This window comes from Heteronotia binoei, chromosome 13 (assembly GCF_032191835.1).
Source record: "Heteronotia binoei isolate CCM8104 ecotype False Entrance Well chromosome 13, APGP_CSIRO_Hbin_v1, whole genome shotgun sequence".
Lineage (NCBI taxonomy): Eukaryota > Metazoa > Chordata > Lepidosauria > Squamata > Gekkonidae > Heteronotia > Heteronotia binoei.
In genome coordinates this window covers 71,306,292-71,332,775 of record NC_083235.1, presented here as the reverse complement: position 1 = coordinate 71,332,775, position 26,484 = coordinate 71,306,292, and the positions used below count along the sequence as shown (strand labels likewise).

Sequence of the window (26,484 nt, the reverse complement as noted above, 5' to 3'; positions counted from 1 at the left end):
GTGGGATATGAATCCAATATCTTTATCTACCTCACAGAGTGTCTGTTGTGGGGGGAGGAAGGAAAAGGAGATCATGAGCCGCTCTGAGACTCTTCGGAGTGGAGGGCGGGATATAAATCCAATATCTTTATCTACCTCACAGGGTGTCTGTTGTGGGGGGAGGAAGGTAAAGGAGATTGTGAGCCACTCTGAGACTCTTCGGAGTGGCTGGCGGGATGCAAATCCAATATCTTCTTCTTCTTCTTCTCCACACAATGTGGACCCAAAGTAGTTTACAATATGCAAAAAGGACATACAAAAGAGACCCAAATTTCACAATTACTACTTGCATCAACAAACTAATCAGCAGGTCAATGCAGGCAGCAGCAGCTCTGCCCTTGATAAAAGTCTCTCCCAAGGCAGACACTCACTTCTGAATACTTTGCATATATAACGTCACAAGAGTCCCACAAGGTAGGTCAGTATTATTCTCCTATTGCAGATGGGGGAGGGGGGGCAAATTTGAACCTGGGACCTCCCCTATTCTTGTTTACTCTTAGGTGCTACATTGCACCCGTTCCCTATGATGATGAACATGACATAAATATTTTTCAGCACTCCTTATAATATTCCCAGTAGCACCGTAGCCTTCTTGACGGACCTTTGTGGAAGCAACAGGCATTCCTCTCACTTTGACACAGACCTGCTGACTGTCTCATGCACAAAATAGGCAGCAGAAGTTGGAATCCACCCCATTCTCGCAAGTTGAAACTCGTGGGCTCCATTCTGAGCCAGGCCTGCAATCCTGCAACTTCTGCTTCAACTATTTTTGTGCAGTCCTCCCTTTACCTATCACGTTAAGGATGGAGCACGACGAACATATGAAATGCAGCCGCTTTATTTTATTGACTCTGACTCCCACGAAGCAGGCACACACCCAACGAAAAACCGCCCTCCCGTGATACGCATCTTATGTGCTGTTTTCTAACAGGAGCTTTTTTAAAAAAAAAACAAAATTGGATGTCGATCGACGAGAGAAAGAGCTGGGCCTTTACTGCGCTTGTACTTGGAAATAATCCTTAAATTGCCCGGATGTGAGGGCTAAGTGAAACGAACTATCCGAGATTAATGTGACGTGTGGGTATTCCCCGATATGGCCCGGAAGGATATGTTTGCCAAGGCAGCGGTCTGAGTTCGGATAGAGTTGCCAAGTCCAATTCAAGAAATACCTGGGGACTTTGGGGGTGGAGCCAGGAGACTTTGGGGGTGGAGACAGGAGACATTAGGGGTGGAGCCAAGATCAAGGCTGTGACAAGCATAATTGAACTCCAAAGGGAGTTCTGGCCATCACATTTAAAGGGACAGCACACCTTTTCAATTCCTTCCTTCCATAGGAAATAATGAAGGATAGGGGCACCTTCTTTGGGGGCTCATAGAATTGGACCCCCTGATCCAATATTTTTGAAACTTGGGGGGTATTTTGGGGTGAGACACTAGATGCTGTACTGAAAATTTGGTGTATCTACCCCCCAAAATAGCCCCCCCAGGGCCCCAGTTACTCGTGGATCAATTCTCCATGATTTTCTATGGGAATAAATCTCCATAGGGAATAATAGAATTCCCAGCAGACATTTACCTCCCCTCCCTCCGCTTTCTGATGACCCTGAAGCGAGGGGAGGGCCTCCAAACCGGGGGTTCCCCTGCCCCCACCTGGGGATTGGCAACCCTAAGTTTGGAGTAAGCTAGCAGTTGGTGAGTTGGCGGCTTGTCGCTTTTCTGCTGTTTTGACTGCCTGACAACTGAGCGCGAAGCGATTGGGATGACCGGTCACTGCTGAGTGGTCTAGTTCAGAACAGGTGGGGGGAGACTGGCGGGTGATTTGTCCCTTAGTTAAAGAAGACCGCATGAAGTCACCTTTCCCCAAAATAAGAACTGGCTGCAGCAACTCTCTCCAAAGAAAGTTCCGAGCTGGGGAAGAGGGCTGCGCTTCGCTCTCTCCCTAGCAGCACAGTAACTATTGTCTATGCCTTGGGAGGTTGCCCCTCTAATGTAAAGCCTGTTATACCGGCCCAGCGCTTCAGGACTGGTAGTGATGCAGTCATCTCAAAAGTAAAGACTGCAAAGCTCAGCCTCCAAGTCGTTTTGAGTGTGTTTCGGTGGCTGCAAAGCAATAGTACAGGTGAGGTGGAGTGGGGTTTTCTCATACCTGCAGTAAAAATAAGTAAAAGTATTTTTCCAGCAATGCAGCCCCCCCATGAGAAGTAATGGCATTGTTAACAGCTCATATCCTCATTCTTTGTGGAGCTCCAGCAAGAAAGGTGCCCAAGCTGCCCATGTCTAATGATGACTCCAGCAAGCCATCCATTTTGAAAGCCTTGGAGGCAGTTGTAGCAGCTGATAGACAAAGCTTGCTTGGTCCAGAAGCAATGGTGGTAGTGGAAGCCATGCCAGACTTGAACCTGGAATTTTGCGATGGAAAGATTAGTCAAAAAACCCCCAAGTTCTATTCAACTTGTGGAAGAAAAGAAAATTGTGAAGGAAGGTTGTAATACTGTTGTGACTGGCAGACCACCAGTGAAAGGTAACCTGTGGGGTTACAAGCTCCAATATGCTCAGGGCAGTTTCAAGCAAATGCTTTTATTCTGTGTTTATATATTTTAACACATTTATAGATTGCCTTTTCCCCACATAGTGAGACTAAAGTGGTTTTAAAAGAGTTTACATTTCCAGTACAGAGAACTGTGCACTTTGACTTCAATAGGGCATGCAAAATTATAAAGGAGGGTATAAAGGACTGGTATTTAATCATAAAATGTGGGACTAAGGACTGCAGATGGAATCTGAAACAGTGGCATTTAAAATAATATCATCATCATCATCATCATCATACCCTATGGTGGTGGCCAAACGGAGCTCTCGCATTGGCACCCCATGCACTCCATAAACCATTGGCCCATCACAGCTAACTCAGCATCTCTGGCTTCCCGGCATGTCCCCTCCCCTGCCTCCAAAAAAGTCTTACCTCAGAGACAGACACATCTCAGATACTTCTCTGTGTCCTCTCTGTCAACCTGCCTCAGAAAAGGCTGCCGCTCTACTGCAGCCTCATAATGGCCACCCAGCACACGGAGCCTCCAAAGGGGTGGACCATTGCTTCTGGACCAAGCCTCCAAAATTAATCCAACGGTTTGGGACAGGTTGTCACCAGTATTCTGATGACACCAAGCTGTATCTTTTGATGGAGGGATGGCCAGACTGCACACCAGATATCTTGCCTAGGGTGCTAGAGGCTGTAGCTGAATGGTTAAAACAGATCCAGCTGAAGCTAATTTAGTAAAGACGGAGATCCTGTTACCGTGTCATGAATCCAACTAGGTCATGAATAGGCTCAGGAATCCAACTTCCAGCCCTTGGTGGGGTGCCATTGATCCAGCATCAACAATGAGGAGTTTGAGAGTGACCCTGGATGCCTGCCTTTCTATGGAGGCACAGGTCCCTATGGTTGCCTGATCAGTTTCTCCTCCCATGACTTGGCAACAGTGATCCATGCAATGATCACTTCCAGGCTTGATTACTTCAACTCTCTTTATCTACCCTTAAACCTAACCCAGAAACTCCAGCTGATACAAAATACAGTGGCACACGTGCTGACTGGGACACTTGTGTGGGTGCACATTGAGCCAGTGCTGGAAACTGTCTATTTTATAATCTGCTCTGATAGATTAAATGTGGCAAAAATCTTCATGCTTGACAGTCTTTTCATATTTCTGTGGAAGTTCTTCAAAATACCCAATATATGCATGGTGCACTATACCTCTTGCTTTAGTAATTGTACTTAATTAAAAATACGTATCAAAATTACTGCATTCTCATAATGTCTAAATGGCAGTCTTCCCAACTAGTGTAACTGTGGAATAGGAAGTTCCAGTTTTCTCTCCATCATGGTCTAATGCAGCTGCAAACATTGCTTCCTCTGTGCAGCTATTAAACTGTACGTGAACTGTGTCCTCCTTCACAACTAGTCACCATCACTCAGCTGCCAGTAAAATCATTACCACGCCATTACCTTTGAAAATAGTGACAGTTGTGTAGAAGAAGGAATTCTGGTAGATGCAGCTTCAGATACAGTGGGGAGAAACACCCCTGTTTGAATTAACTTCTTTCTATAGAACTGTCAAAGGGGCGGGAGCACAGGTGATATTATCTGCTCAAATAATATTTGCCTACAACAAAAGAGTTGCATTTCTTTCAACAGACCTGTTTCTGTGCGGAAAGCTCTAGTTTGATTTGTGGGTGTTTCTCTGCCCCACACAAATCTACACACAAAAGAAATCAGCCTGACATGAAGAAAAAACCTTCCTTATCTGTCTTTTCTGAAAGAAAAACTATTCTGAATAATCCCTAGAGCACCCAAATGGAATGTTTGTATTGCCCTCCCTTCCTGAGGGGAAACAGAGCTGTAGGTTTGATCATCTGTGCAATATACGTGTGGCAGGGAAGGCAGAGAGAGCACTTTGGGGCTGTTTCTCATGAGACCATGAGACCAACCAGGAGGATGCTTCCTAGAGTATCCTTCAAGCTGCTTCTCATCACCTTTTTGTTCCTCTTTGTGTCGTTTGCTGCATACATTGGCTTTGCAGAAAAACACCCATTAAGGTAAGAAGAGATCTGTCTTCTTAAACGTTCTTTATAGATTGCCCACCGTAAGTCATTTAACTATACTTTGTTTAACTGTTTGTCCCTCTCTTCTTTCCTTCAAGGTGTTCAGAATGGCATACAGGCCTCCCTCCCCCTTTCCCTCCAACAATCCTGCAGGATAGATCAGCCTGGGAGCGAAAGACTAACCTAAAGTCACCTAGTGAATTTCATGGTTCCCCACGGGGAACTGAACCCAGGTTTTTTAGAACCCAATCTGACATTCTAATCACTATAATACACTTACCCACTTAAAAGCATACAAGGTATCCTTTACTCATTTCTTTCTTCTTGTTAATAGACATGTCAAGGTATTCCCCAAGCAAATAAAACTTCTGTACAATCTAAAGTTAAAAGAATGTTTTAAAACAAATTTGCGCTTACCTGCCTCGCTGTTTAACCCTGCAGATTCCAAGTCATCATGTGTCAGGTTATGCGTAAGTGACACATCACCCATTGCTACACAACTGTATTATTTATGCACACTTGGTGAGTGTCACACTCTTGGGGAGCGGCGATCCCAAAGATATGCTGGTCCCAGACTATGTAGAGCTTTAAAGGTTAAAACCAACACCTTCAACCTGATCTAGTAATCAATCTGGAGCCAGTGCAGCTGGTGGATCACTGGTTGGGTATGGGTTCTTACCGGAGTTCCAGTGAGAACTCTTACTACCTCATTCTGGACCAGCTGAAGTTTCCAGGTCAGTCTCAAGGGTAGCCCTGTGTAGTGTGAGTTACAGTAGTCTAATCTGGAGCTGACTGTTGGTTGCATGGATCACTGTGGCTAAGCCGGGATGAGACAGGAAAGGGTCTAGTTGTCTGACCTGGTGCAGATGTAAGAACACCAATCTGGCGACATTTGTGATCTGGCCTCCATTGAAAGGGAGGTGTCCGGAATCATACCCAGACTCTTCACTGTTGGTGCTGGTCTTAAAGGCACTTTGTCAAGAGTTGGAAATTGACACTCCAATTCTGAGTCTCCCTGGCTCAGCCACAGGACCTCCATGATTGCAGGATTCGGTTTCAGCTGACTCTGCTTCATCCATCCAACCACAGACCCCAACCTGCATATTTGTACAACCACTACAACATACAAAGAGTATCACGGCAGAAAGGAACAAGGAAACAAAAAGCCCCACGTGAAACCAGCTTCTATATCCAATTACATAACAAGAAAAACCATATATTACTTTCATCAAAACAACTGTAATACTCAGTCCTTAGAACAAAAGGAAGCATTTACACCAAGAGTTCTTTTCCTTTATATGGTAAAATTGTCCAGCTTTTTCCATGTAATCCTGGTGTGATATTCCAAATGATGAATGTCTCATCAGTTAGAAAACATTTGGGCTATGATTGCCTTTGCTTTAAGAATTTGCTAAGAGGTTTATTGCAGCTTGAAGAAGCTCTCTGCTAAGAGGTCTATTACAGCTTGAATAAGCTCTCTACCAAGAGGTTTATTGCAGCTTGAAGAAGTTCTCTGCCAAGAGGTCTTTTATAGCTTGAAAAGGCTTTTGTGAAACAAGGGTATTAGTACAACCTTGTCCCTTTCCTCTTTGAAAATTGAATTATTTGGCTGCATCCATTGAGAGGCATTCATCATTTGGAATATCACACCAGGATTACACGGAAAAGCTGGACGTGGGGCTTATTGCTTTTTGTTTCCTTGTTATTTGTACAACCACAGCAGTTATGATAATGAGTAATCTGTGTAATGGGTCATCCATAAAGGCAAGGAAAGGACTTTTTAAGTTTAGTTACAAACATCCCGTCCTCCAATAGTGCAGGAATTGCATATTGGGAAATCCCCCTTATATCGAGGATCTGTGCGTATAGACTGATCTCATCTGCCGTGCCAGCAGAAGCACCTGTTCTGGTTCCATTGGATTGAAAATATGGAACAAGGGACTGGAGAATGGAAGAAGTAAAAAGGATAGTCATTGTTCCTCTAGCTGTTCCAAGACACAACAGGGCTGGAAGGGGTAGATGGAAACAGAACAGTAACTCCTTTCCTCCAGCAATTACACTTGCACTCCCAAACTGTTTTCCTTTCTTATTGTCTTTTCCAAGTGGTTCTATATATAAGCAGCCCCCCCCCCCGCACATTAATTTTGGCAGCTGCATTTCACAATGCAGCAGCTGTCCACAGTGTCACACCATCAAGCCCATCTATGCAGTTTCAGCTCTGCAAGTTTGTGTGAGTGTGAGTTTAATTAACTCATCTTCACTGCTTATAATTATTTTTTTAAAAGGTTTCCCACTCTGGGGTGACGCTGCTTTCACAACTTTTTCACAGCAGACTTTTTACGGGGTGGTTTGCCATTGCCTTCCCCAGTCATCTACATTTTCCCCTCAGCAAGCTGGGTACTCATTTTACCGACCTCGGTAGGATGGAAGGCTGAGTCAACCTGAGCCGGCTACCTGAACTAGGGATGTGCAAAAAAAAAAAAAAAATCAGTATTACACGGATTCAGAAGTATACAGGGGGAGAAAATTTCGGAATCCCCGTATACTGTTGAATACCGCATTCGGAATAGCCGCATATATGGTAGATGCGCGGCTATTTCCAAATATACGGCCCTATTATACCCTATGGGCCATTGAAATCAATGGCAAATAGGGTATATTTGAGGCCATCTGGAGGGGAGGGGGTTTGAGGGAGAGCCCCCAAATTTGCAGGGGACCTGCAGGGGACTCTCCCCTCCAAGCCCCCCAAGTCCCAAAAAGATTGGGCCAGGGGATCCCATTCCAGGGGCACCCAAAAAGGGTGCCCCTATTCCATCATTATACCCTATGGGCCATTGAAATCAATGGCAACATAGGGCATAATTAGAGGCTACTGGGGGGCAGGGGGTTTGAGGGAGAGCCCCAAAAACTGCAGGGAACCCGCAGGGGACTCTCCCCTACAAAACCCCCAAGTCCCAAAAAGATTGGGCCAGGGGGTCCCTGTCTTTGGGCTCCCCAAAAGGCCCATTGCCAACAATGATGGGGAAAGCCCAATTAGCCACTTCCTCACTGTAATTGTCGTGGGAAAAGTGGCTCTGGGGAGCAGGGGGTTTTGAGGAGAGCCCCCCAAACTGCTGTGCAGCTTCAGGGCACTATCCCACACAAAACCCACAAGGCCAAAAAAAAATTGGGCCAGGGGGTCCAATTCCTGGGGCACCCAAAGCCAAACCTAACTTCACACCAGAGAATCTCTATAGGACCCAAATGCACTACATCCCTCTATCTACTCTATGAACCCTGCAGGCCTGGAACCAATATAAACTCAGTTGCCAACATCACTGCCACAGAAAACACAATTGGCTCAAGGTCTGCTCTGCAGTGCAGACCTGGCTGCAGCAAACCCAGATGCCAGCTCTCCAGCTCTGCCCCAAATAACACAGGGAGAGCTGGCCAACCACAACAAGCCTGTTGGTTCTGGGTCTCTCACCCAGGTGCCAGCTTCCCTGCCACAGAACACACAATCTACAGATGCCAGCTCTCCAGCCCTGCTCCAAACAACATGGGGAGAGCTGGCCAACCACAACAAGCCTGCTGGTTCTGGGTCTCTCACCCAGGCGCCAGCTTCCCTGCCACAGAACACGCAATCTACAGATGCCAGCTCTCCAGCCCTGCCCCAAACAACACGGGGAGAGCTGGCCAACCACAACAAGCCTGCTGGTTCTGGGTCTCGCACCCAGGTGCCAGCTTCCCTGCCACAGAGCACACAATCTACTCTATAAAAACAAGAAAGTGACCCAGCCCACACAGCCCACACACACCCTCGCCAACCCCCACACCAACCAAATCAAACAGTAAACAAATCAAACAGTACTTTTAAAACAGTAAAAAAATTAACTTTTAACAATACGGGAACTTAGGAAATTAGGCCAAACAGCACCCCCCTGCCAAGAACCAGAAGAGAAGAGTAACAGCAGCAGCACAACACAGCAGCAACAAATCAAACACTGAATACTTTTAAAACAGTAAAAAACTCAACTTTTAACAATACAGGAACTTTGCCAACCCCCCCTCCCCCAAAAAACCCCCCTTCACCCTAACCCCAAGAAATCCAAGCCACCCAAATCAGGAGAAGTAAAAGGACACTGCACTTTTAAAAGTCCTCTCACTAAATTAAGATATGGGCAAATTAGCAACCCACCCCCACCCCCAGCAGAACCTAACCCCAACCCCAAATAGGCTACCCACCCAGTACTCACCCACCCAAATCTGGATAAGTAAAGGGACTCTAGTCCTTTTACCAACAAAAACTAAAACAAGAAGAACCCCAAAACTGTCGTACCTTGTCTTCTCTACTCCAGGGAAGTCTGGTAAGTCTGAGTGAGAGAGCAGCAGGCAGCAGCTGAAGCCAAGGGCCAGCCAGCAGCAGCACAATCTCTCACACCAACCAACATATACCAACACAGCAGCAATGGAGGAATCCAGCCAGGAAGACTCCTTAAAAAGGTTCTCTGGCCCTACAGAGAGCAATTTCAAAAAATAGCACTGCTCTCTGATTGGCCAGACAACAGTGCTTACTTGGATATCCAAGTAAACAAAAGATCAAAATAACAACAATGTAGCTGATGGCTGGGCCATCAGCTACACACAACAGCCCTGCAAAGCATGCATTTACAATGCATTTTGCAAATGCATGCTTTGGATTGGCTGCTGGGGCTCCTCTTCCCCCTCCCCCTCTCTCTGATCCCAGGGAGGCTATGGGAGAGGCGGGAAGAGGCTACTAAAGGCGGAAAAGTAGGCAAGCAGCTCCCCTGAGGCTGCAGAAGCTACTTTCCCGCCTTTTGCATTGACAGCCGTATACTTCCGAATAGCTATTCGGAGGTATACGGCGAGCCGTATTCGGCTGCCGTATAATGGGCGCCTATGGGAATCGGCTGCAGCCTATTCCTTATACAGCCGAATCAGTGGTGATTCAGCTGTAAATACGGTTCGGCCGAACCGAATGCACATCCCTAACCTGAACCCAGCTTCTGCCAGGATGGAACTCAGGTTGTGAGCAGAGAGTTCAGACTGCAGTACTGCAGCTTTACCACTCTACACCGGGGGCTCTTATAATTATTTTTACTGAGGTATAAAATCTTTCAATAGCCTTTCCACAATTATACAGTGGATTCCCACTTACTCCAGAAATGCTGTTTGTATGGAGTTCATTATGGACCAGAGTGGGTGGATATCGCATGGTTACCAGCGGTCTCATGCAAGCAGCAATCTGCAAAAATCTTTAGTATGAGTTTGCAATCCTCTATGAAAGTATTTTGGCGGTAAATGTTTTTTGAACTTCCCTTAGATCCTTTGGTTTTTTCCATCCTGCCACCCGAGTGCCGCAAATGAACATCCAGCAGCATGCCCAAAGAGCTGTGGCATCCCACCAGGAAAGAGTAAAGAGACTAAAGGTGATACTCAGCCCTGACAATATTGCACAAGAGCAAGCTGCTGTTAAGAGACTGGCACTTAACAACAACCTGGATGCCAAAGAACAGCATGCCAAGGAAGGAGGGCGGGCATCTGCATCTATTGAGCAGCAAACCAGGGATAGTTTTGTGGTACCAGCAGACAACAAAAAACAAGCTGTGGAGGAATTAAGACTCCAAGCCAATGAGATGCAAGCTAAAAGTAGAGCCGGGACACCTGTAACCGATCAAAATCTTGGTAAGGGTGCAACACCACCTGCCAATCAAAAGCAAGATTGGAGCATAGCGCCAATATCCAGTTCAAAGGAAGAGAAAAATAAAGATGTAATGCCAGATCACAAACGAGGGAAGCAATCTGAGGCTACGTATATGGCACCACCATCCGCTACAAATCAAACCAAGGGACTGTTAAAGGAAGCAGACACATCTGAACAGCATTTGGTGACTTCAGATCCTCTTTCAATGAAGTTGTCTGCCAAAGAAAAGTCAGTATCTGTTGCTGATTCTCACAATGCGTCTGCACCTGGAGCTCGACAAGGAACTCATACCATTTCTTCAGCAATCCACAATACAAGGTTCAAAGCATCTGACTTCAAATCTGAGCCCCATTGGGACTTTGATGACCAGTATCTTCTGGACAATGTAACTTCACAGTCCGTAAGTAGATACATGATCATAAATCGAAAGGTACTCGTGGTTTATTATCATTCAGATACAAAGCTGGTTTGGTGCCGTTAATAACAATCTGTGATAGAATCAAAAGCTTGTCTGTGTCTTTGTTCCAAGGTTTGTTTTTGTGCACTGAGAACCGTGTGGCTCATGGCCTTTCTCTCAGCTCCTATCACTGGTCAGGTTCAAGATGGTGAATAAAGCAACACAGTACAATAGAGTCTGACTGTTTTTAGGGTGCATTGTTCTTATTTGTGCTTCAGTTTTCTCACAAAATCCCAGTAAGATACAGATGGAGAACTTAGAGTGACGTGCCCACCTAGATAATTTCAAAGGGTAGCTATATTATTTTGCCGTAGCGAAATAAAACGAAGTCCAGAGTTTCAAGGCTACTGTTGTTAGTCTTTAAGGTGCTGTTGCACTTCTGTTTTATTTTGCCCACCTAGGACATCTAGTGAAACTTTGGCTAATCTAGGACTGGACATCAGTTCTGCAACGGTGAAGCCACCTTTACACCTGATGGTATATAGCATTTAGCCATGCAATGACTCGTGATCCAAGGCCCTCATCCATGCACACACACACATACATACACATGAAGCTGCTTTATACTTAACTAGACCATTGGTCCATCAAAGTTAGTATTGTCTACTCAGACTGGCAGCAGCTCTGCAGGGTCTCAAGCAGAGGACTTTCACATCACCTACTCCCTGCTCTTTTTTTAAAAAAACAACACAAGCCTGGGATTAAACCGGCTCCATAGGTACAGACTGGTTCTCCATGCAGCCAGAGACACCAAGCAAGTTTCTACATAGGTTATATTTATTTATATTTATATCCTGGCTTTCTCTGGAGGCGCTCAAACCAGTTTATAACTAGGGTTGCCAACAGGCCTTGAGAAAAGGCTCCTCTCCCTTTCACGTGTGTAAATGAGCAGAGGAGGCTTTCCAAAGCAGGAGAGGAATTACAGCAACTCGTAAATGAGATCTCATTAAGCCTCAATTAACGGGAAAGGATGTTTTTTCTCTCCAGGCAGCTGGCAACCTTATTTACAACCAGTATTGAAAACACAGGAAGAAAAATAATAGAAATGTAACAGTTATCTGATTTCTGTAAATTAATACCCCCTCCCTCCCGGTAAGTCAAATAGCTAATGAACTCTGTGTCTAGTGAATCCTTGACCAAAAAGATACATTTTAATGCCAGTCACCTAAAGGTCTCAGTTGAGCAGGCATGGCGGATCTCACTGGGGAGGGATTTCCATCCCACAAGTGCTACCGCTTAAATTGTTCTTTTTCTTCATGGAGGACAGTCTTAGAGCATAATGTGGAACAGGATTCTTATGGGGACCATGTATGAGAAAAGATGCTGTCTAAACTATCCAAGACCGATGCTGTAGAAATAATGCCAGAGTCAAAAAAAGCACCAGGAGAACTTGGGCATTCATAATATGTAAATAGCAGTCATGAGAAGATGGGCCACAGCTCAGTGGTGGAGCACCTGCTTTGCATGCCAAAGGTTTCAAATCAATTCGTTGGCATCTGCAGCTAAAAGGATTTCAGGTACCAAAAACTGAGAAAGGTCATTTTCTGTCTGAGAGTGAGGAGAGCTGCTGCTGGCCACAGTAAAACAATCCAGAGCAGGAGAAGGTATCATCATGTGTTCTGCTCTTAGAATGCTTAACACAGCATCAGATACATACTGAATTTCAGCTGCATTAATAGTCCTCTGTGAGAGAGAATACCGCTATTGATTGTGCAAATCCTCTGTGTTCAATTGTCACCTCCCAACTTTGTTTCCTTTTCTTTGTCTTTCAAGACCTGTCCAAATTCACTGCGGGTCAAGTCTGCCAAGTCTGACTGGCTGCAGGGCATTTTCCTGCCTAACATCACAATCTTTATGGACAGAAGTCACTTCAGTGACAGTGAATGGGAACGCATGGAGCATTTCCCACCACCTTTTGGGTTCATGGAGCTAAATTACTCATGTGAGTAACTCAACCAGGGGAGAGAAAGAAGGGGCTAATAATGGGTCTTCTTCCCACTGGAACAAAAAATTCTGACTTGTATACTGAGCAGGCTGTAGAGCCTTGTAAGCTTCCCACACCACAACTCAGAACCTACTCCTTCCTCCTCTCACACCCGATGAAGCAATGAACAGTTGCCAGTTTTTCCAAGCTGTGGGGAACTTTACAGAAGTCCAAGCTGAGAAGAAATGTAAGCCTGCCTAGCACCTAACACAAGCACTCAGAGTCATCCATTAGTCATCCCTTTCTCAATGCTGGAAGCAAAGCAGACCTTACTACAAAGTAGAGTTAGAGTGGGGCACATTTGAAGATTTTTGATTGCCTTTAAAGGGCAGCAAATGGTCAGTTATTGTAACTGGAAAGCACCATTTGGATTTTCCACTTCCAAAGCCAAAAATGTCTTGGGCTGCCCCTGTCAAAAAATGTCTGTGCTCTCAGCGTATTTTTACAGTTTGTACTGCTGGGTGAGCAAAATACTGCCATATCCTCAGTATCAGTGCTACCTCTAGAGGAAGACGCCTTATTGATAGGGGCCCGCTTCTGACAACAGCACAATGTATGTGCTCCACTGAGCTACTATGTAGTCACGAAAGCTTCCCTGTTTTGGAGGAAGAGGCTGGCATGCACAGTGATGGTATGGGTTAAGTCATATTACATTCCTCCTCCAGCTACAATATTTACTTATTCAGTACATTTTGCCCCACCTTCCTTCCAAAGAACACAGAGCAGTGTACATCGTTCTCCCCTCCATTTTATCCTCATAATAACCCTGTGAGGTGGGTTGGGTTGAGAGAACGACTGGACCAGGAACATGCGGCACGTTTCCTGGCAGAGTGGGAATTTGAACCTGGGTCTTCCAGATCATAAATAATCCTCATAGGTCATACCAGTGTCTGCTGTAGACCCAGGAGCTTCTGGTATTGGAAAGCCAGTTTGGTGTAGTGGTTAAGTGTGCGGACTCTTATCTGGGAGAACCGGGTTTGATTCCCCACTCCTCCACTTGCACCTGCTGGAATGGCCTTGGGTCAGCCATAGCTCTGGCAGGGGTTGTCCTTGAAAGCGCAGCTGCTGGGAGAGCCCTCTCCAGCCCCACCCACCTCACAGGGTGTCTGTTGTGGGGGAGGAAGGGAAAGGAGATTGTGAGCCGCTCTGAGACTCTTCGGAGTGGAGGGCAGGATATAAATCCAATATCTTCATCTACCTCACAGGGTGTCTGTTGTGGGGGAGGAAGGGAAAGGAGATTGTGAGCCACTCTGAGACTCTTCGGAGTGGAGGGTGGGATATAAATCCAGTATCTTCATCTACCTCACAGGGTGTCTGTTGTGGGGGAGGAAGGGAAAGGAGATTGTGAGCCGCTCTGAGACTCTTTGGAGTGGAGGGCGGGATATAAATCCAATATCTTCATCTACCTCACAGGGTGTCTGTTGTGGGGGAGGAAGGTAAAGGAGATTGTGAGCCGCTCTGAGACTCTTCGGAGAGGAGGGCGGGATATAAATCCAATATCTTCATCTACCTCACAGGGTGTCTGTTTTGGGGGAGGAAGGGAAAGGAGATTGTAGGCCGCTCTGAGGCTCTGTCCTTGAAAGGGCAGCTGCTGTAAGAGCTCTCTTAGCCCCACCCACCTCACAGGGTGTCTGTTGTGGGGGAGGAAGGTAAAGGAGATTGTGAGCCGCTCTGAGACTCTTCGGAGTGGAGGGCGGGATATAAATCCAATATCTTCTTCATCTTCTTCTTCTTCAAAGCATATGGCAGCAACACTTCCAGGAGAGTGAGTACAGGGAGCAATTCCCTGAAACTCCCAGTGCCTGTAACTGGAAGCTTGTACCTCTGGGAGTTATGGAGATGAAGCATGTACTCTGAGTACCAGAACATTTCTCAGGTAGGAAAAGAGGCGTGTCCGTTGAAAGGGCTGCAAAGCCATTTATTCCAGTAAACTTGGCATTTGCTTTAGATGGATAAATAGGCGATGTGTGAAGTTCCTCTCTGGCCTGTGGGTTCCTTGTAGTCCAAGCCAAACATACTAGAGGAAGGGCTGCATGCACTAGTGAATCTTCATGACCCATTTCCCCTCTCTCCAACAGACTACATGGACTCCAGTTCATTTCCTTAATTCTGTTATATTCTCACAGTTCAGAGTACGGCTGGATTCACACATCACTGGATATTGTGCCATCGTAATCATACACCTCCTGTGCAAGCAAGACTATCAGGAAGTGGATAATGCGTGCAGAGCAACAATTGTGCAATATATCCAATGGTGTGTGGATCTGGCGTGTGTTCCTGCTAGCCCTTTACACTGAACAATGATGCGTTGGTCTTTTTCAGTGGTAAAAGAAGTCATAACCATGCTTCCTCCTAAACCCTACCACCAAATTCTCATGGCACATAGCAGCCAGGCTTCCAGGTGTATTACCTGTGCTGTAGTAGGAAATGGGGGAATACTGAACAATTCCAGAATGGGCCCAGTGATTGACTCCCATGATTACGTCTTCCGGTAAGATGAACCTGTTTCTTCTTATTTTATTCTCCCTTCATTTATTGCCTGCCGTGACCTATGCAGAGAGAACTGCATTTGAAACACTCCTCTTTCACAGTTTACAGTTTTCCCATATTGGTTCTGTTACACTGCGGGCAGTAATGTGCATGGGCAACTGGGAGTTTGGTAGGGGGCCGAAGTTGGTTCCCTGTTCCTTATTTGTGAACCCATCCAAAAACACTCATGAAAAGCTGTGCACCCCCCCCCCCAAAAAAAAAAGTTTGGACTACCACATATCATTCACCCACATGATCAGGGGACTTTCAGCCTCCTGAATTGGGGGGTGTTTCTTTATTAAAGTACGCCCTTCTTCAGAGGCCATCCTCAAGCGGGGGGAAGGAGTTGCTTATGTCAGGATTCACTTTCCTTCTTGGTGGTAGATTTAGGTGTTGCCTGTGCATGTAGCATAATGAGGAAGGGCCACCTGCAGTAGTGATTAAGGGAGAAGATTCCTTTGGTGGTAGAACAGATTGCATAAACAAAGGGTTGAGAAACAACGGAACAATATAGGATGCAATATAAAATAATGATCCATTTCAGTTGTGTGCACAAAGCACCACATAGGTAATGCAAATATTCAAAAACAAAAAGCAAATATCCACATACAATGAGACAAAACAAAAGTTCATAACATATTTCAAGTGTGTGTGTGTATACACACACACACACACATACTTGGAATATGTTATGAACTCTTTATAACAGAACACTAGGGACTGTACTGATTATTTTTACAGTGTAAGCCACTGATGAAGACTGCTTGCCAAAATGCATATACCATTTTGTTTTGTCTCATTGTATGTGGATGTTTGCTTTTTGTTTTTGAATATATTACCTATGTATAGCTATTTCCTTTAGATTGGATAGGGATTGCCCCTCTTTTCTAGGAGCTGTTTCCCTCAGGCTTGAATGGGGATACTTCTTGATCTTCTCACTCCCTTAGCCTTCCTTCCCAGTCTGCTGTCAACTGTCAACTCTTAACTGCCCAGTCTAACTGACTCTCTCAACTGAGAGTTGTTGAAGGTTCTCAGATCAGGTTACAGCATTAACCATTTACTGTCCATCACAGCAGCCTATGTTGTTAGTTTGTTTTTGGAAAGGAGTGGGTTCTGACGCCAGAGTGATTTCAGCATAGCTCTTCATTAGCGAGAAACACCACTGAAAACACACACAGCTAGCCACAACTGTATACACAGAAACTCCACTCAAAACACACCTCCAGCAGTAAACAACCCAATAGAAAAACAGGTGCTCGGAACCCTCATTTACATGGGTTTCATTCAAATAGATATTATCTAATTGCACTCTGAGTGTAGCTGCAAGGAGCCTCTCAAACAATGGGCCTGATTCAAATGGATATTACCTGATTGGCTGGCTTAGCAAGAGCGGAGGATCTGAATGCACCTGCCTCTCAAGCAATGGGTCTTTGTTTGAAGCTTCCAGTACTCTACAGTTTCTTCACTCAACATTTTGTTTTATCCTATCTTTTTTTTGGTTAGGTGTTTCTCTCTCTCTTTTTGTGGGGTAGAATAGATTGTACTACTTCAGAGTGCAAGTGAAATTGACTTTTCTGAACTTGAACTGTATGTGAAAGATTATCCCAGCAAGTATTTATTTATTTAACTTTGTTTTTGAATCACCTTACTCCACAAAGGAGACCCAAAGCACCATTCATCATTCTCTCCTCCATTTTATTCTCCCAGCCCTTTGAGGTAGTTTAGGCTTGAGATACTTTAGGCTCAGGTGGAACCTGGAGATCTTTCAGAATTACAACTGATTTCCAGAAAACAGAGATCAGTTCCCATGAACAAAATCGGTGCTTTGGAAGATGGTCTCTATGGCACTGTACTCCACTAAGGTTCCCCTCCTCACCAAGCCCCAGTCTCCCCAGTTCCAATCCCAACTCTCCAGGGATTTTGCAACTCTTGTTAGGTTGGTGGTATATGACTGGTCATTCAGCAAACTTCCATGACAGAGTAGGGATTTGAACCTGGGTCTCCCACATCCTAATCTGACATTCTAGTTACCACTACGCACTCAGAGTCATCCATTAGTGTACACTGAAGGAAGCAAGGCAGACCTTATTACAAGGCAGAATTAGAGGGCTGCACATGTGGATTTTTTTTTTTTTTGCATGCCTTTGAAGGGCAGCAAATGGTTGAGACTACAAACAGGGTCTCAGTGAAACTGGTACAGCAAGGAATGTACTGGCCTAGACCCTTTCCCCCTGACATGCTACTTTTATATATGTGTGTGTGTGTGTGTGTGTGTGTGTGTGTGTGTGTTATTTTATATGTGAGTGTTCAAAAATGAGATTCCTCACTGCAGTCTGAAATAGCACAGACCAATTTACATTCACAGGAGTCTACCAGCTCACTGCTGCCTGTATAAATTAAGGTAAAGCACCAGTCATTTCCGACTTTGGGGTGACGTTGCTTTCACAATGTTTTCACGGCAGACTTTTTATGGGGTGGTTTGCCATTACCTTCCCCAGTCATCTACACTTTCCCCCCAGCAAGCTGGGGACTCATTTTACCCACCTCAGAAGGATGGAAGGCTGAGTCAACCTTGAGCCAGTTACCTGAACCCAGCTTCCACTGGGATCAAACTCAGGTCGTGAGCAGAGCTTAAGACTGCAGTACTGCAGCTTTATTACTGCACCACAGGGCTCTTCTGTCTTATATAAATTAGGCTGATTTGATTAACAAAGCACTCCCCTTTCCGGACTTGAATTATCACAGTTCTCAAACATTGTCAAAGGCTTATCTAGGAAACATATAATGACTGTTGTTGTGGCCATGGGGTACACAATCAAGGTTTAGCTATACCTCAAGTATGAAGCAGTCTCCTGCTGCTGGGGCCATACTTTTGATTGGTATTGCCTCATGCAGACAGTGGTCTGTCATTTCGGGTAAGTCTGATGACCACATTTTAACAGTGAAAACTGAGATTTTAATATGGGTCGTTTTCGCACTGCCCTTAATCGGGAGCGACGTCCCTCTTCACCGCGCAGGGTCTGCGCGGATTTCACACCAATTGCTGCGGAGCACCCGGAAGAGCCGGAAAGTCCCGCAGCTTTTGCGTCGCAAATGGTTTTCGCCGAAAACCAACTTTACATTTGCGACACAAAAGCCGCGGGACTTTGCGGCTCTTCCGGGTGCTCCGCAGCAATTGGTGTGAAATCCGCGCAGACCCTGCGCGGTGAAGAGGGACGTCGCTCCCGATTAAGGTCAGTGCGAAAACGACCATGGTCTGATTGGGATGACCACAATGACCTCACTTAGCAACTGATGAAGTGAGAAGAGACATTTAGGTCAGTCTGTTCTTCACATCTAATCTGGAATGAAATCTCTTTGGCTTTAAATTCTTCCTGAAATTGTAGGAAGAGGGTGGATTTACCAATCTCATTTAATTCAGTAGCTGGCTTTACAAAATCTGAATGTATTATTCCAAACTAAGTCAATTTGAAGGTTCCAAAACTATTTTGGCTACATTTCATTCAAAATGTGAGGGGATTCCTGCAGTTTATATAAAGTTTGGTATCAGAATCTGGTCATACACTTAGGTATATTTGGATTTCACTGAATTTCAAATTCTAGAAAACATCCATTATACTTGAACCATCTGTAACATGTAGGATGAGTGTGGTCTTAACTAGGATTTCTCTTTTCTATATGTTAGGACAATTAAATATCCTGTAGGCCTTCCTCTAGACTTATTTTTCCATAGAAACCCTAAGTCAGTTACGTTGCATAGGGTTGCCAAGTCCAATTCAAGAAATATCTGGGGACTTTGGGGGTGGAGCCAGGAGACTTTGGGGGTGGAGCCAGGAGACTTTGGGGGTGGAGCCAGGAGAATTAGGAGTGGAGCCAAGATCAAGGCTGTGACAAGCATAATTGAACTCCAAAGGGAGTTCTGGCCATTGCATTTAAAGGGACAGCACATCTTTTAAAATGTCTTCCTTCCATAGGAAATAATGAAGGATAGGGGCACCTTCTTTTGGGGCTCATAGAATTGGACCCCCTGGTCCAATCGTTTTGAAAGTTGGGGGGTATTTTGGGGAGAGGCACTAGATGCTATATGGAAAATTTGGTGCCTCTACCCCAAAAAACAGGCCCCCCCAGAGCCCCGGATACCCGCAGATCAATTCTCCATGATTTTCTATGGGAATAAATCTCCATAGGGAATAACAGAGTTCCCAGCAGACATTTCCCTCCCCTCCCCCCGCTTTCTGACGACCCTGAAGTGGGGGGAGGGCCTCCAAACCGGGGGATCCCCTGCCCCCACCTGGGGATTGGCAACCCTAATGTTGCATCAGCTATTAAAGTTCCTCAACCCTAAAATAGAGAATGAAGTCCAAGGATGCAGCCCTGCATGGCTAACTTAACAATTCAATATGGTCTCTTGGTGCAGGGTGAGTGGGGCCGTGATCAAGGGTTATGAGAAAGATGTTGGAACAAGAACATCCTTCTATGGATTCACAGCCTATTCCTTAATGTCTTCCCTCATGATACTGGGGGACCATGGATTCAATAAGATCCCAATGGGAACGGTAAGACAGTTGTATAATGTTTGTCCTTTTCTCCCTTGTTAGGACTTCAGGGTGGTTACTTTTAATTTGTTCTTGTGATGGACAGCAAACAGAGGCATGCTCATAGGCAGTGCTGCTTGGATGAGACTGAGTTAGCTGACCTGACTGACAGCTCGTGGAACTCAATGACTGGGGAACTGCAGCTAACTGTTGGGAAGAGGGTGACAAGCAGTTGGAGAGTTAGAGTGGGAGTTGGAGAGCTGGATGGAAAAGTGAGTGGGGTTTTTTGAGAGTAGTATCTGTAGTATGAGAAGAGTTTGAGAAACAGAGTCTGTTTCAGAGCCAGTGTGGAATAGCTTTGGAATAAGAAAAAACTCTGGAGGAGACTGTTCAAATCATATAAACACAGTCTCTCTGTGTGTAAAACCGAGAATCAGTACTTGAGAGGGGAATTAGTTCTCCGGTTTTAAGCTTAATATCAAGTGTAAGAAGACTGTCAATCTGGAAGATAAGGATTTGGCAAATGGTTTGAAGTGGCATTAAAAGACTTTAAATACGTCAAAAGCCTAGGTTATTGATTTTAAAGAGAAGATAATAATGATCTTGCCAGAGAAAAGGGTCTAGTTGAAAAACCCTAGTCTTAAATGAAGGGATAAAGCTGAGTATATTCTCAAGACTGTGTGATTAACCAGTGTGAAGTTCAAAAGGTAAACTAAAACAAGCATTGTAACATCTGTTATACCTTCAGTGAAAGCCAAATCAGCCCTAAGTCTAAAACATCTCTGGTTTATTCAGCAGCATAAGATACAGTTCTGTCATTATATGTAAGTTTCTGTCTATTAATTCCAAATCCCAAACACTGTGTAATTATTGATTCCCTTCCCTGCCAGCTTGTTTAAATAAACCTAAAAACTGTTTAAATAATGAAGAGTACCTAACATGCCATTTCAGGAAGGTAATTTTGGTAAATTGAGACATCATGATGATCATTTTATAGAGATAATTAATAAGACAATCACCTTGTTACAGGTCTCTATAATTTAGCTGCCAAAGAGCAGATCTATATCCCAGTTCTACCTACAGCACTCTATAAAGTAGAAGCTTTGGGTCCTTAGTCATTTTTCTGGAGTCTCAGCTATTCAGCTATTTGAAAAATTATGGACACTATGGTAAACCCCCAATATTAAATTGAATTAAATTAAAATTAAATTATGCATCTGTTTATTTTAAAAATGCTATTTATTTAATAAATAATAACAAGCTATTTCAACCAAGACAGTTTTGCAAATTTCATATTATGAGTTATAGCATATCAAAGAATATATATGGGCAGATTCCATATAAGGTTTTAGAATTTAAGGTTCTAGAACCTGTTCGTTAGCCCCTAAAAGTTTGTGATGGTTCGTGGTTTACAAACTGGGCATGCAACGAACTGAACCACATTTTCCTGTTTCATGCCCATCTCTACTCCAAATTTTGCAGAATTTATTCCCTCATACATTTTGACCCTTTTCTGCTGCTCTGAAAAGCTTGCATTATTTACATAATTTATTCAAAATGAGGTCTGGATCAGAATTTGAATTTTGGGGCGCTGGTATGCAGTATGTTCAGTCCTGCCCAATGATTAAATGCATTAGTAGTAAATAGACCTCCACACATTATTAATGAAGGGGGAGTGGCCAGAAACTGTGCCAACCCCATGCATAATTAATGAAGGGGGTGTGGCCAGTGACATCACATCTGGTGACATCACTGGAAACTGTGTCATCAGGGTCATGACCCCAATGACATCACCCAGATCATGACCCCAGAGTAACGTGACCAGAAACTGCGTCAAATAGCGGATGGAATGACCTATTTGGGGGGCGCTACCATGATGTAGGCACCCCGCATATTTAATTAAGCACCTCCCACCAGGAGGTGTCCTGTCTAGCCCCACCCCCATGTGACCTAGCCCCGCCAATCAGCTCATTAGCTGTGGTAGCCATCTGTATTGTTTCTTTAAGTTCAGCTGCTAAGTCTGTAACAGCTTCCTTGACTGTTCTAATTTCCGCTCTTATCTGTTCCTGAGAAGTTACAATATTTTGAAATACATAAGAACATAAGAACATAAGAGAAGCCATGTTGGATCAGGCCACGGCCCATCAAGTCCAACACTCTGTGTCACACAGTGGCAAAAAATTTTATATACACACATACACTGTGGCTAATAGCCACTGATGGACCTGTGCTCCATATTTTTATCTAAACCGTTCTTGAAGGTGGCTATACTTGTGGCCGCCACCACCTCCTGTGGCAGTGAATTCCACATGTTAATCACCCTTTGGGTGAAGAAGTACTTCCTTTTATCCGTTTTAACCTGTCTGCTCAGCAATTTCATCGAATGCCCACGAGTTCTTGTATTGTGAGAAAGGGAGAAAAGTACTTCATCTTCATACAGACAGATGTTCGGAAAGCTCTTTTATAGTCTTCGCCATTTCACCCATTATCTTCCATTGAGCCTAATGAGAGCTTTGTGTTCGCCCTGGGTGTTACCGCCTTAAAAGGGTAATAAATAATTGCTTTCTTACCCTCTGAACACTCAAAAATTCCTTCATTCTCCAGAGACTCCTACATCAATTTTTTTCTTTTAATTATCCCTGAGGACGGACTAGTCACATTCTTTTTGAGCTTTTAAGATAATAGTTCTAAGGAGAGGTTGAGCAAGCTGCCGGCTTCTCTCAGCACATGCGTACAACTCAGCAGTATTAATTTCTAATCACTTAGGAAAAATAGTAGCACACGGCTTACTTGCAGCCTCAAGGTAAATATGTCTTCTGATCTTCTCCTCCTCTGGCCAAAAAGAATGTGACTCTCCCCACCCCCCCAATCTAATCAAGACCAACTGACCACTACTGTGTGTGAAGGAACACTGTGATTAGTCCCCATTGGCCATGTGACTTGCTAATCCAATAGAAATTGTCCATGAATTGTAAAGGTAACCAGGTTCCATCCATGTGACTGCAAAATACCCCCTCTTCCTTTCGCCTCCCACACAATCTCAGAGAAGAAGCAGCCATGGTTTCAGGAAGCACATGGGAAAGAGGGTAAGTAATTTTTCAGAATACACTGCAATATATATATATATATATATATATATATATATATATATATATATATATATATATATATATATATATATATATATATATATATATATATATATATATATATATAAAAATTAGGCTCTCCCTTCCCAAACCTTTTTTTTAAAACAGCAGCAAGTAAATATGGGGGCTAACCATCCTAGCAATTTTTTAAATGCTGCCAGATTTAATCAGAGTGCAGCCCCCCTTCCTCTCTCCCTTGCAACCACCAGCCCTTCATTTCATGGGGGCATGTAATAACAACATTGATTTCTTTAAAACGGTTCCTTTCTATTTGCAGGCTTTTTTCATTTACAGACAGTGAAAAATGGAGTTGCAATCTATTTACAAGGTTTATTTCAAAAACAGAAAGTAAAAAGCAGCTGCAATCTCTCTTTTATTTACATCACAGAAACGCCGTTTTTTTCTGGCACAGAAAAAATGAACGAAAATGCAAATCTTTGATATAGCCTTGAACATATTTAACCATTGCACTGTCAGAGTTTTTCAAAATTGTGTCAAGAGTTCTGCGCGAATTTGACGCGTCTCCAACTTTATTCAATAAATCAAATTTTTGGTCCATATTCTCTTGCGTGAAGAGCAGATATTTCCATGAATAGGCAACCAAGGTCACAACTTGTATTATCGAATGTACTGACATTTCATCAATTACAAATTTCAACGTGGTCTACTATTTGTTCAGACCAAGAAACACATACGTGAGATTTCTGCCCGGGCGGTTGAAGCTGGCATCCTTCACAAGAATCATATAAAAATTCATTGATACAACGCATTGTTGTCAAATAGACCACAGCACGAACTAATGCTGACATTGCTGATTTCTGTTTTTGGGGTGGTATACAGTCAGAATCTTCAAAAAATTCCATGTTTAAAAGCTTTCTCATGGCATTGACTCATTCCCCGGGCATCATGCCAAATGGAATTTTTTGCTGTTCCTGTTAAAAAGACAGCATTTATTTTTAGTTTTACAAGCCTTGACAAGCCCCCACACCCACCACACAAGACTCAACAACTGGGGTCCTTACCTGAGTGGAGATCTTCGCTTCTGAAGGAATATTCTCCTCTGTGGCTTCAGCCAATTTTAAATCTGGAATTTGTGACTTAATGCAGGCAGAATACTAGAAAATTAAAAGCAGATTTTTTTAGTTAAAAGCACTATGCAAAGTCTGTTTCCAATTACCTTTTCTACTCCCCCACCACACACCCCTATCCCCCTTTAATTATGCATGAGGTTGACACAGTTTCCAGTGATGTCACCGGAAGTGCCGTCATTGGACACACACCCTTCATTAATAATGCGTGGGGGGTCTATTTACTACTTGCATTCTTACAGTCCTTCTTTCCTTCTGTTGAGCCTCCCTATCAACATTTGATGTGTTTCCTAGGAGATCAAGTATCTTCACTTCCTGGAAGGGGAAAGAGATTATGAATGGCTGAAAGCTCTTCTGCTGAACAAGGATGTCAGGAAAGGATTTTTGGATTACTATGGGTGAGATGGCTGTGTAGTCAAGGCCCTGTTCAGAACTCTTTTCTTTCAGCATTGTTGCAGTTTTAGCTCTCCTTTATAAAATGCTCTGTGGCTGTTCTTTAACTATTAATCCACTATTCCCCCATTCTTTATTTATTAAAATCTGTATATGCCACTTCTTCATACCACCCAGGGTAACTGAAAGCAGCCAACAAAAAAAGCCTGGCCCACAGGTAACAGGCAAATACATTTTAAAAGTAGATCTGGATATTGGAAACTAAATGGCCTTGCATGAGATTATGGTGTATGCAGGTGTAAGCATAGAGGAGTGATAGAAGTGTCAGAATGGGATCTGGGAGGCCCAGGTTCAAATCCTCATTCTGCCATGGAACCTCACTGGGTGACCTTGGGCCAGTCACTCGCTCTCAGCTTAACCTACCCACAGTGTTGCTGGGAGGATAAAGTGGAAGAGGGAAGAATGTTGTAAGCTGCTTTGGGTCATTATTGGGATAAAAGCAGGGTATAAATATTTTTTTTGCTTCCTTTCCTAGGAAAAAGCCAAGGGACAGATTTGATGATTTCAGCTTGGATAAATACTTTGTGATTCATCCAGATTTTCTCAGATACACCAAAAACAGGTAGATCATTTTTTTTTTCCTTTTAAATAATCAAAATGTGGTACGATAAGTTATGGGACCAGTATGTAATGGGAAAGACAATGGATAACCCTTTCTTCAATAATGATACTGATTTGGTTATAGATTATCATTAGCTTTGGGCCCCGGTTTTGAAATTCTTTGGAGAAATTTCTTTTTTGCCTAATAGAATAAATTATAGGCTATTTCTCAATTCTTAATACCTAGCATATTATGTACTGTTTTTGTAAATTGTTTGTTATATGCATCCAATGGTCTAAATTGGATCCTTGCATGTTAGATTTATATTTTTATTATTTATTTTCCCTGTGCTTTCTTTGTGTTGGATTAGATTTAATAAAATAAAATGTATTTAAAAGATCATAAATAGAGTTAACTTCAATAATAAAGAGCCCTTTGTCGATGCAATGTCCAAAAGAAGTGTGATTGCCAGATTCACTGCATGTGAGTGATCTTGGGTTTTAATAACTGTAGCAACATCGGGCAGGCACAGCTTCTCCATCTGCAATGCCACAGTGTTAGGAGTAGCTGTGCTGACTGAAACTCTTGCTTCCACATAAGTTTTCCAGAGTTTACCAATAGTAGCTGATGAACTTGAGGGGAAGGGGTCACTATATGAATGGGTGCCCCATAAAAGCCATGCTGGGAATGCTAGCCAGCCCCATCATCTACTTTCTCCTCTGGGTTATAACTGTCAAAGGATAGCAGTGTATGTGAAAGAAATGTATTTGTTTATTTTTTATTTAAAACCTTTCTATGCTTTCCTTCTACCCAAATAAGGCCCCCAAGGCAACAGATATCAAGGCATTAAGACATTGAAACTGCATTTAAAATGCATATGTAAAATATTCAACAATACAATAAGACCATATATACGGTACATAGAAACAGAATACAACAAGGGAAGAGTGCTAATTAGAGTTTGCTGATGGTATGGCCAAACAGAACAAACCCTGAGAAAGGGTGCCTAGGTGCAATCATGGCAATTGCCTGGGTCTCTTCCCCATTCCAGAGGTCAACCAGGGCATCCACAGGACAGAAGTCAACCAGGGCATCCACAGGACTACCAACCATATCAACAGGAAAATCCCCTAATGTCATCTGAATACCTATTAGATCCATCAGGCTATGGGGGCAGAACGTTTCAACTGATTCCCCCACCACTGTGGAGTTTTGGTATCCCTGTAAGTCTAAACCTCAGCTAGTGGTGTCCATGACAAGGGGAACATGTTCAATCCCCCCACACACACCTTCAGATCACCTTCTTCCTGCTGAGACCAAAACACTAGATCAAGAGAGTGATCTGAACAGTGTGTGGGGTTGTACCTGAGATAGGCCCATGATTGTGATAGAGACCATGAACT

At 43.8% G+C, this 26,484-nt stretch overlaps 1 protein-coding gene across 1 annotated transcript in view; it reads left to right on the top strand.

Moving 5' to 3' along the window:
- The first annotated feature begins 4,516 nt into the window (after window positions 1-4,516).
- The window catches only part of ST6GALNAC1 (ST6 N-acetylgalactosaminide alpha-2,6-sialyltransferase 1), a 29,364-nt gene continuing 7,396 nt past the window's right edge, over window positions 4,517-26,484 (top strand). Inside the window, exons 1-7 of the mRNA XM_060253219.1 lie at window positions 4,517-4,635; window positions 9,965-10,745; window positions 12,576-12,744; window positions 15,109-15,277; window positions 19,733-19,871; window positions 24,382-24,485; window positions 25,016-25,102. Of these exons, the coding sequence (XP_060109202.1) occupies window positions 4,517-4,635; window positions 9,965-10,745; window positions 12,576-12,744; window positions 15,109-15,277; window positions 19,733-19,871; window positions 24,382-24,485; window positions 25,016-25,102 (1,568 nt within the window). The remainder of the gene's footprint in view (window positions 4,636-9,964; window positions 10,746-12,575; window positions 12,745-15,108; window positions 15,278-19,732; window positions 19,872-24,381; window positions 24,486-25,015; window positions 25,103-26,484) is intronic.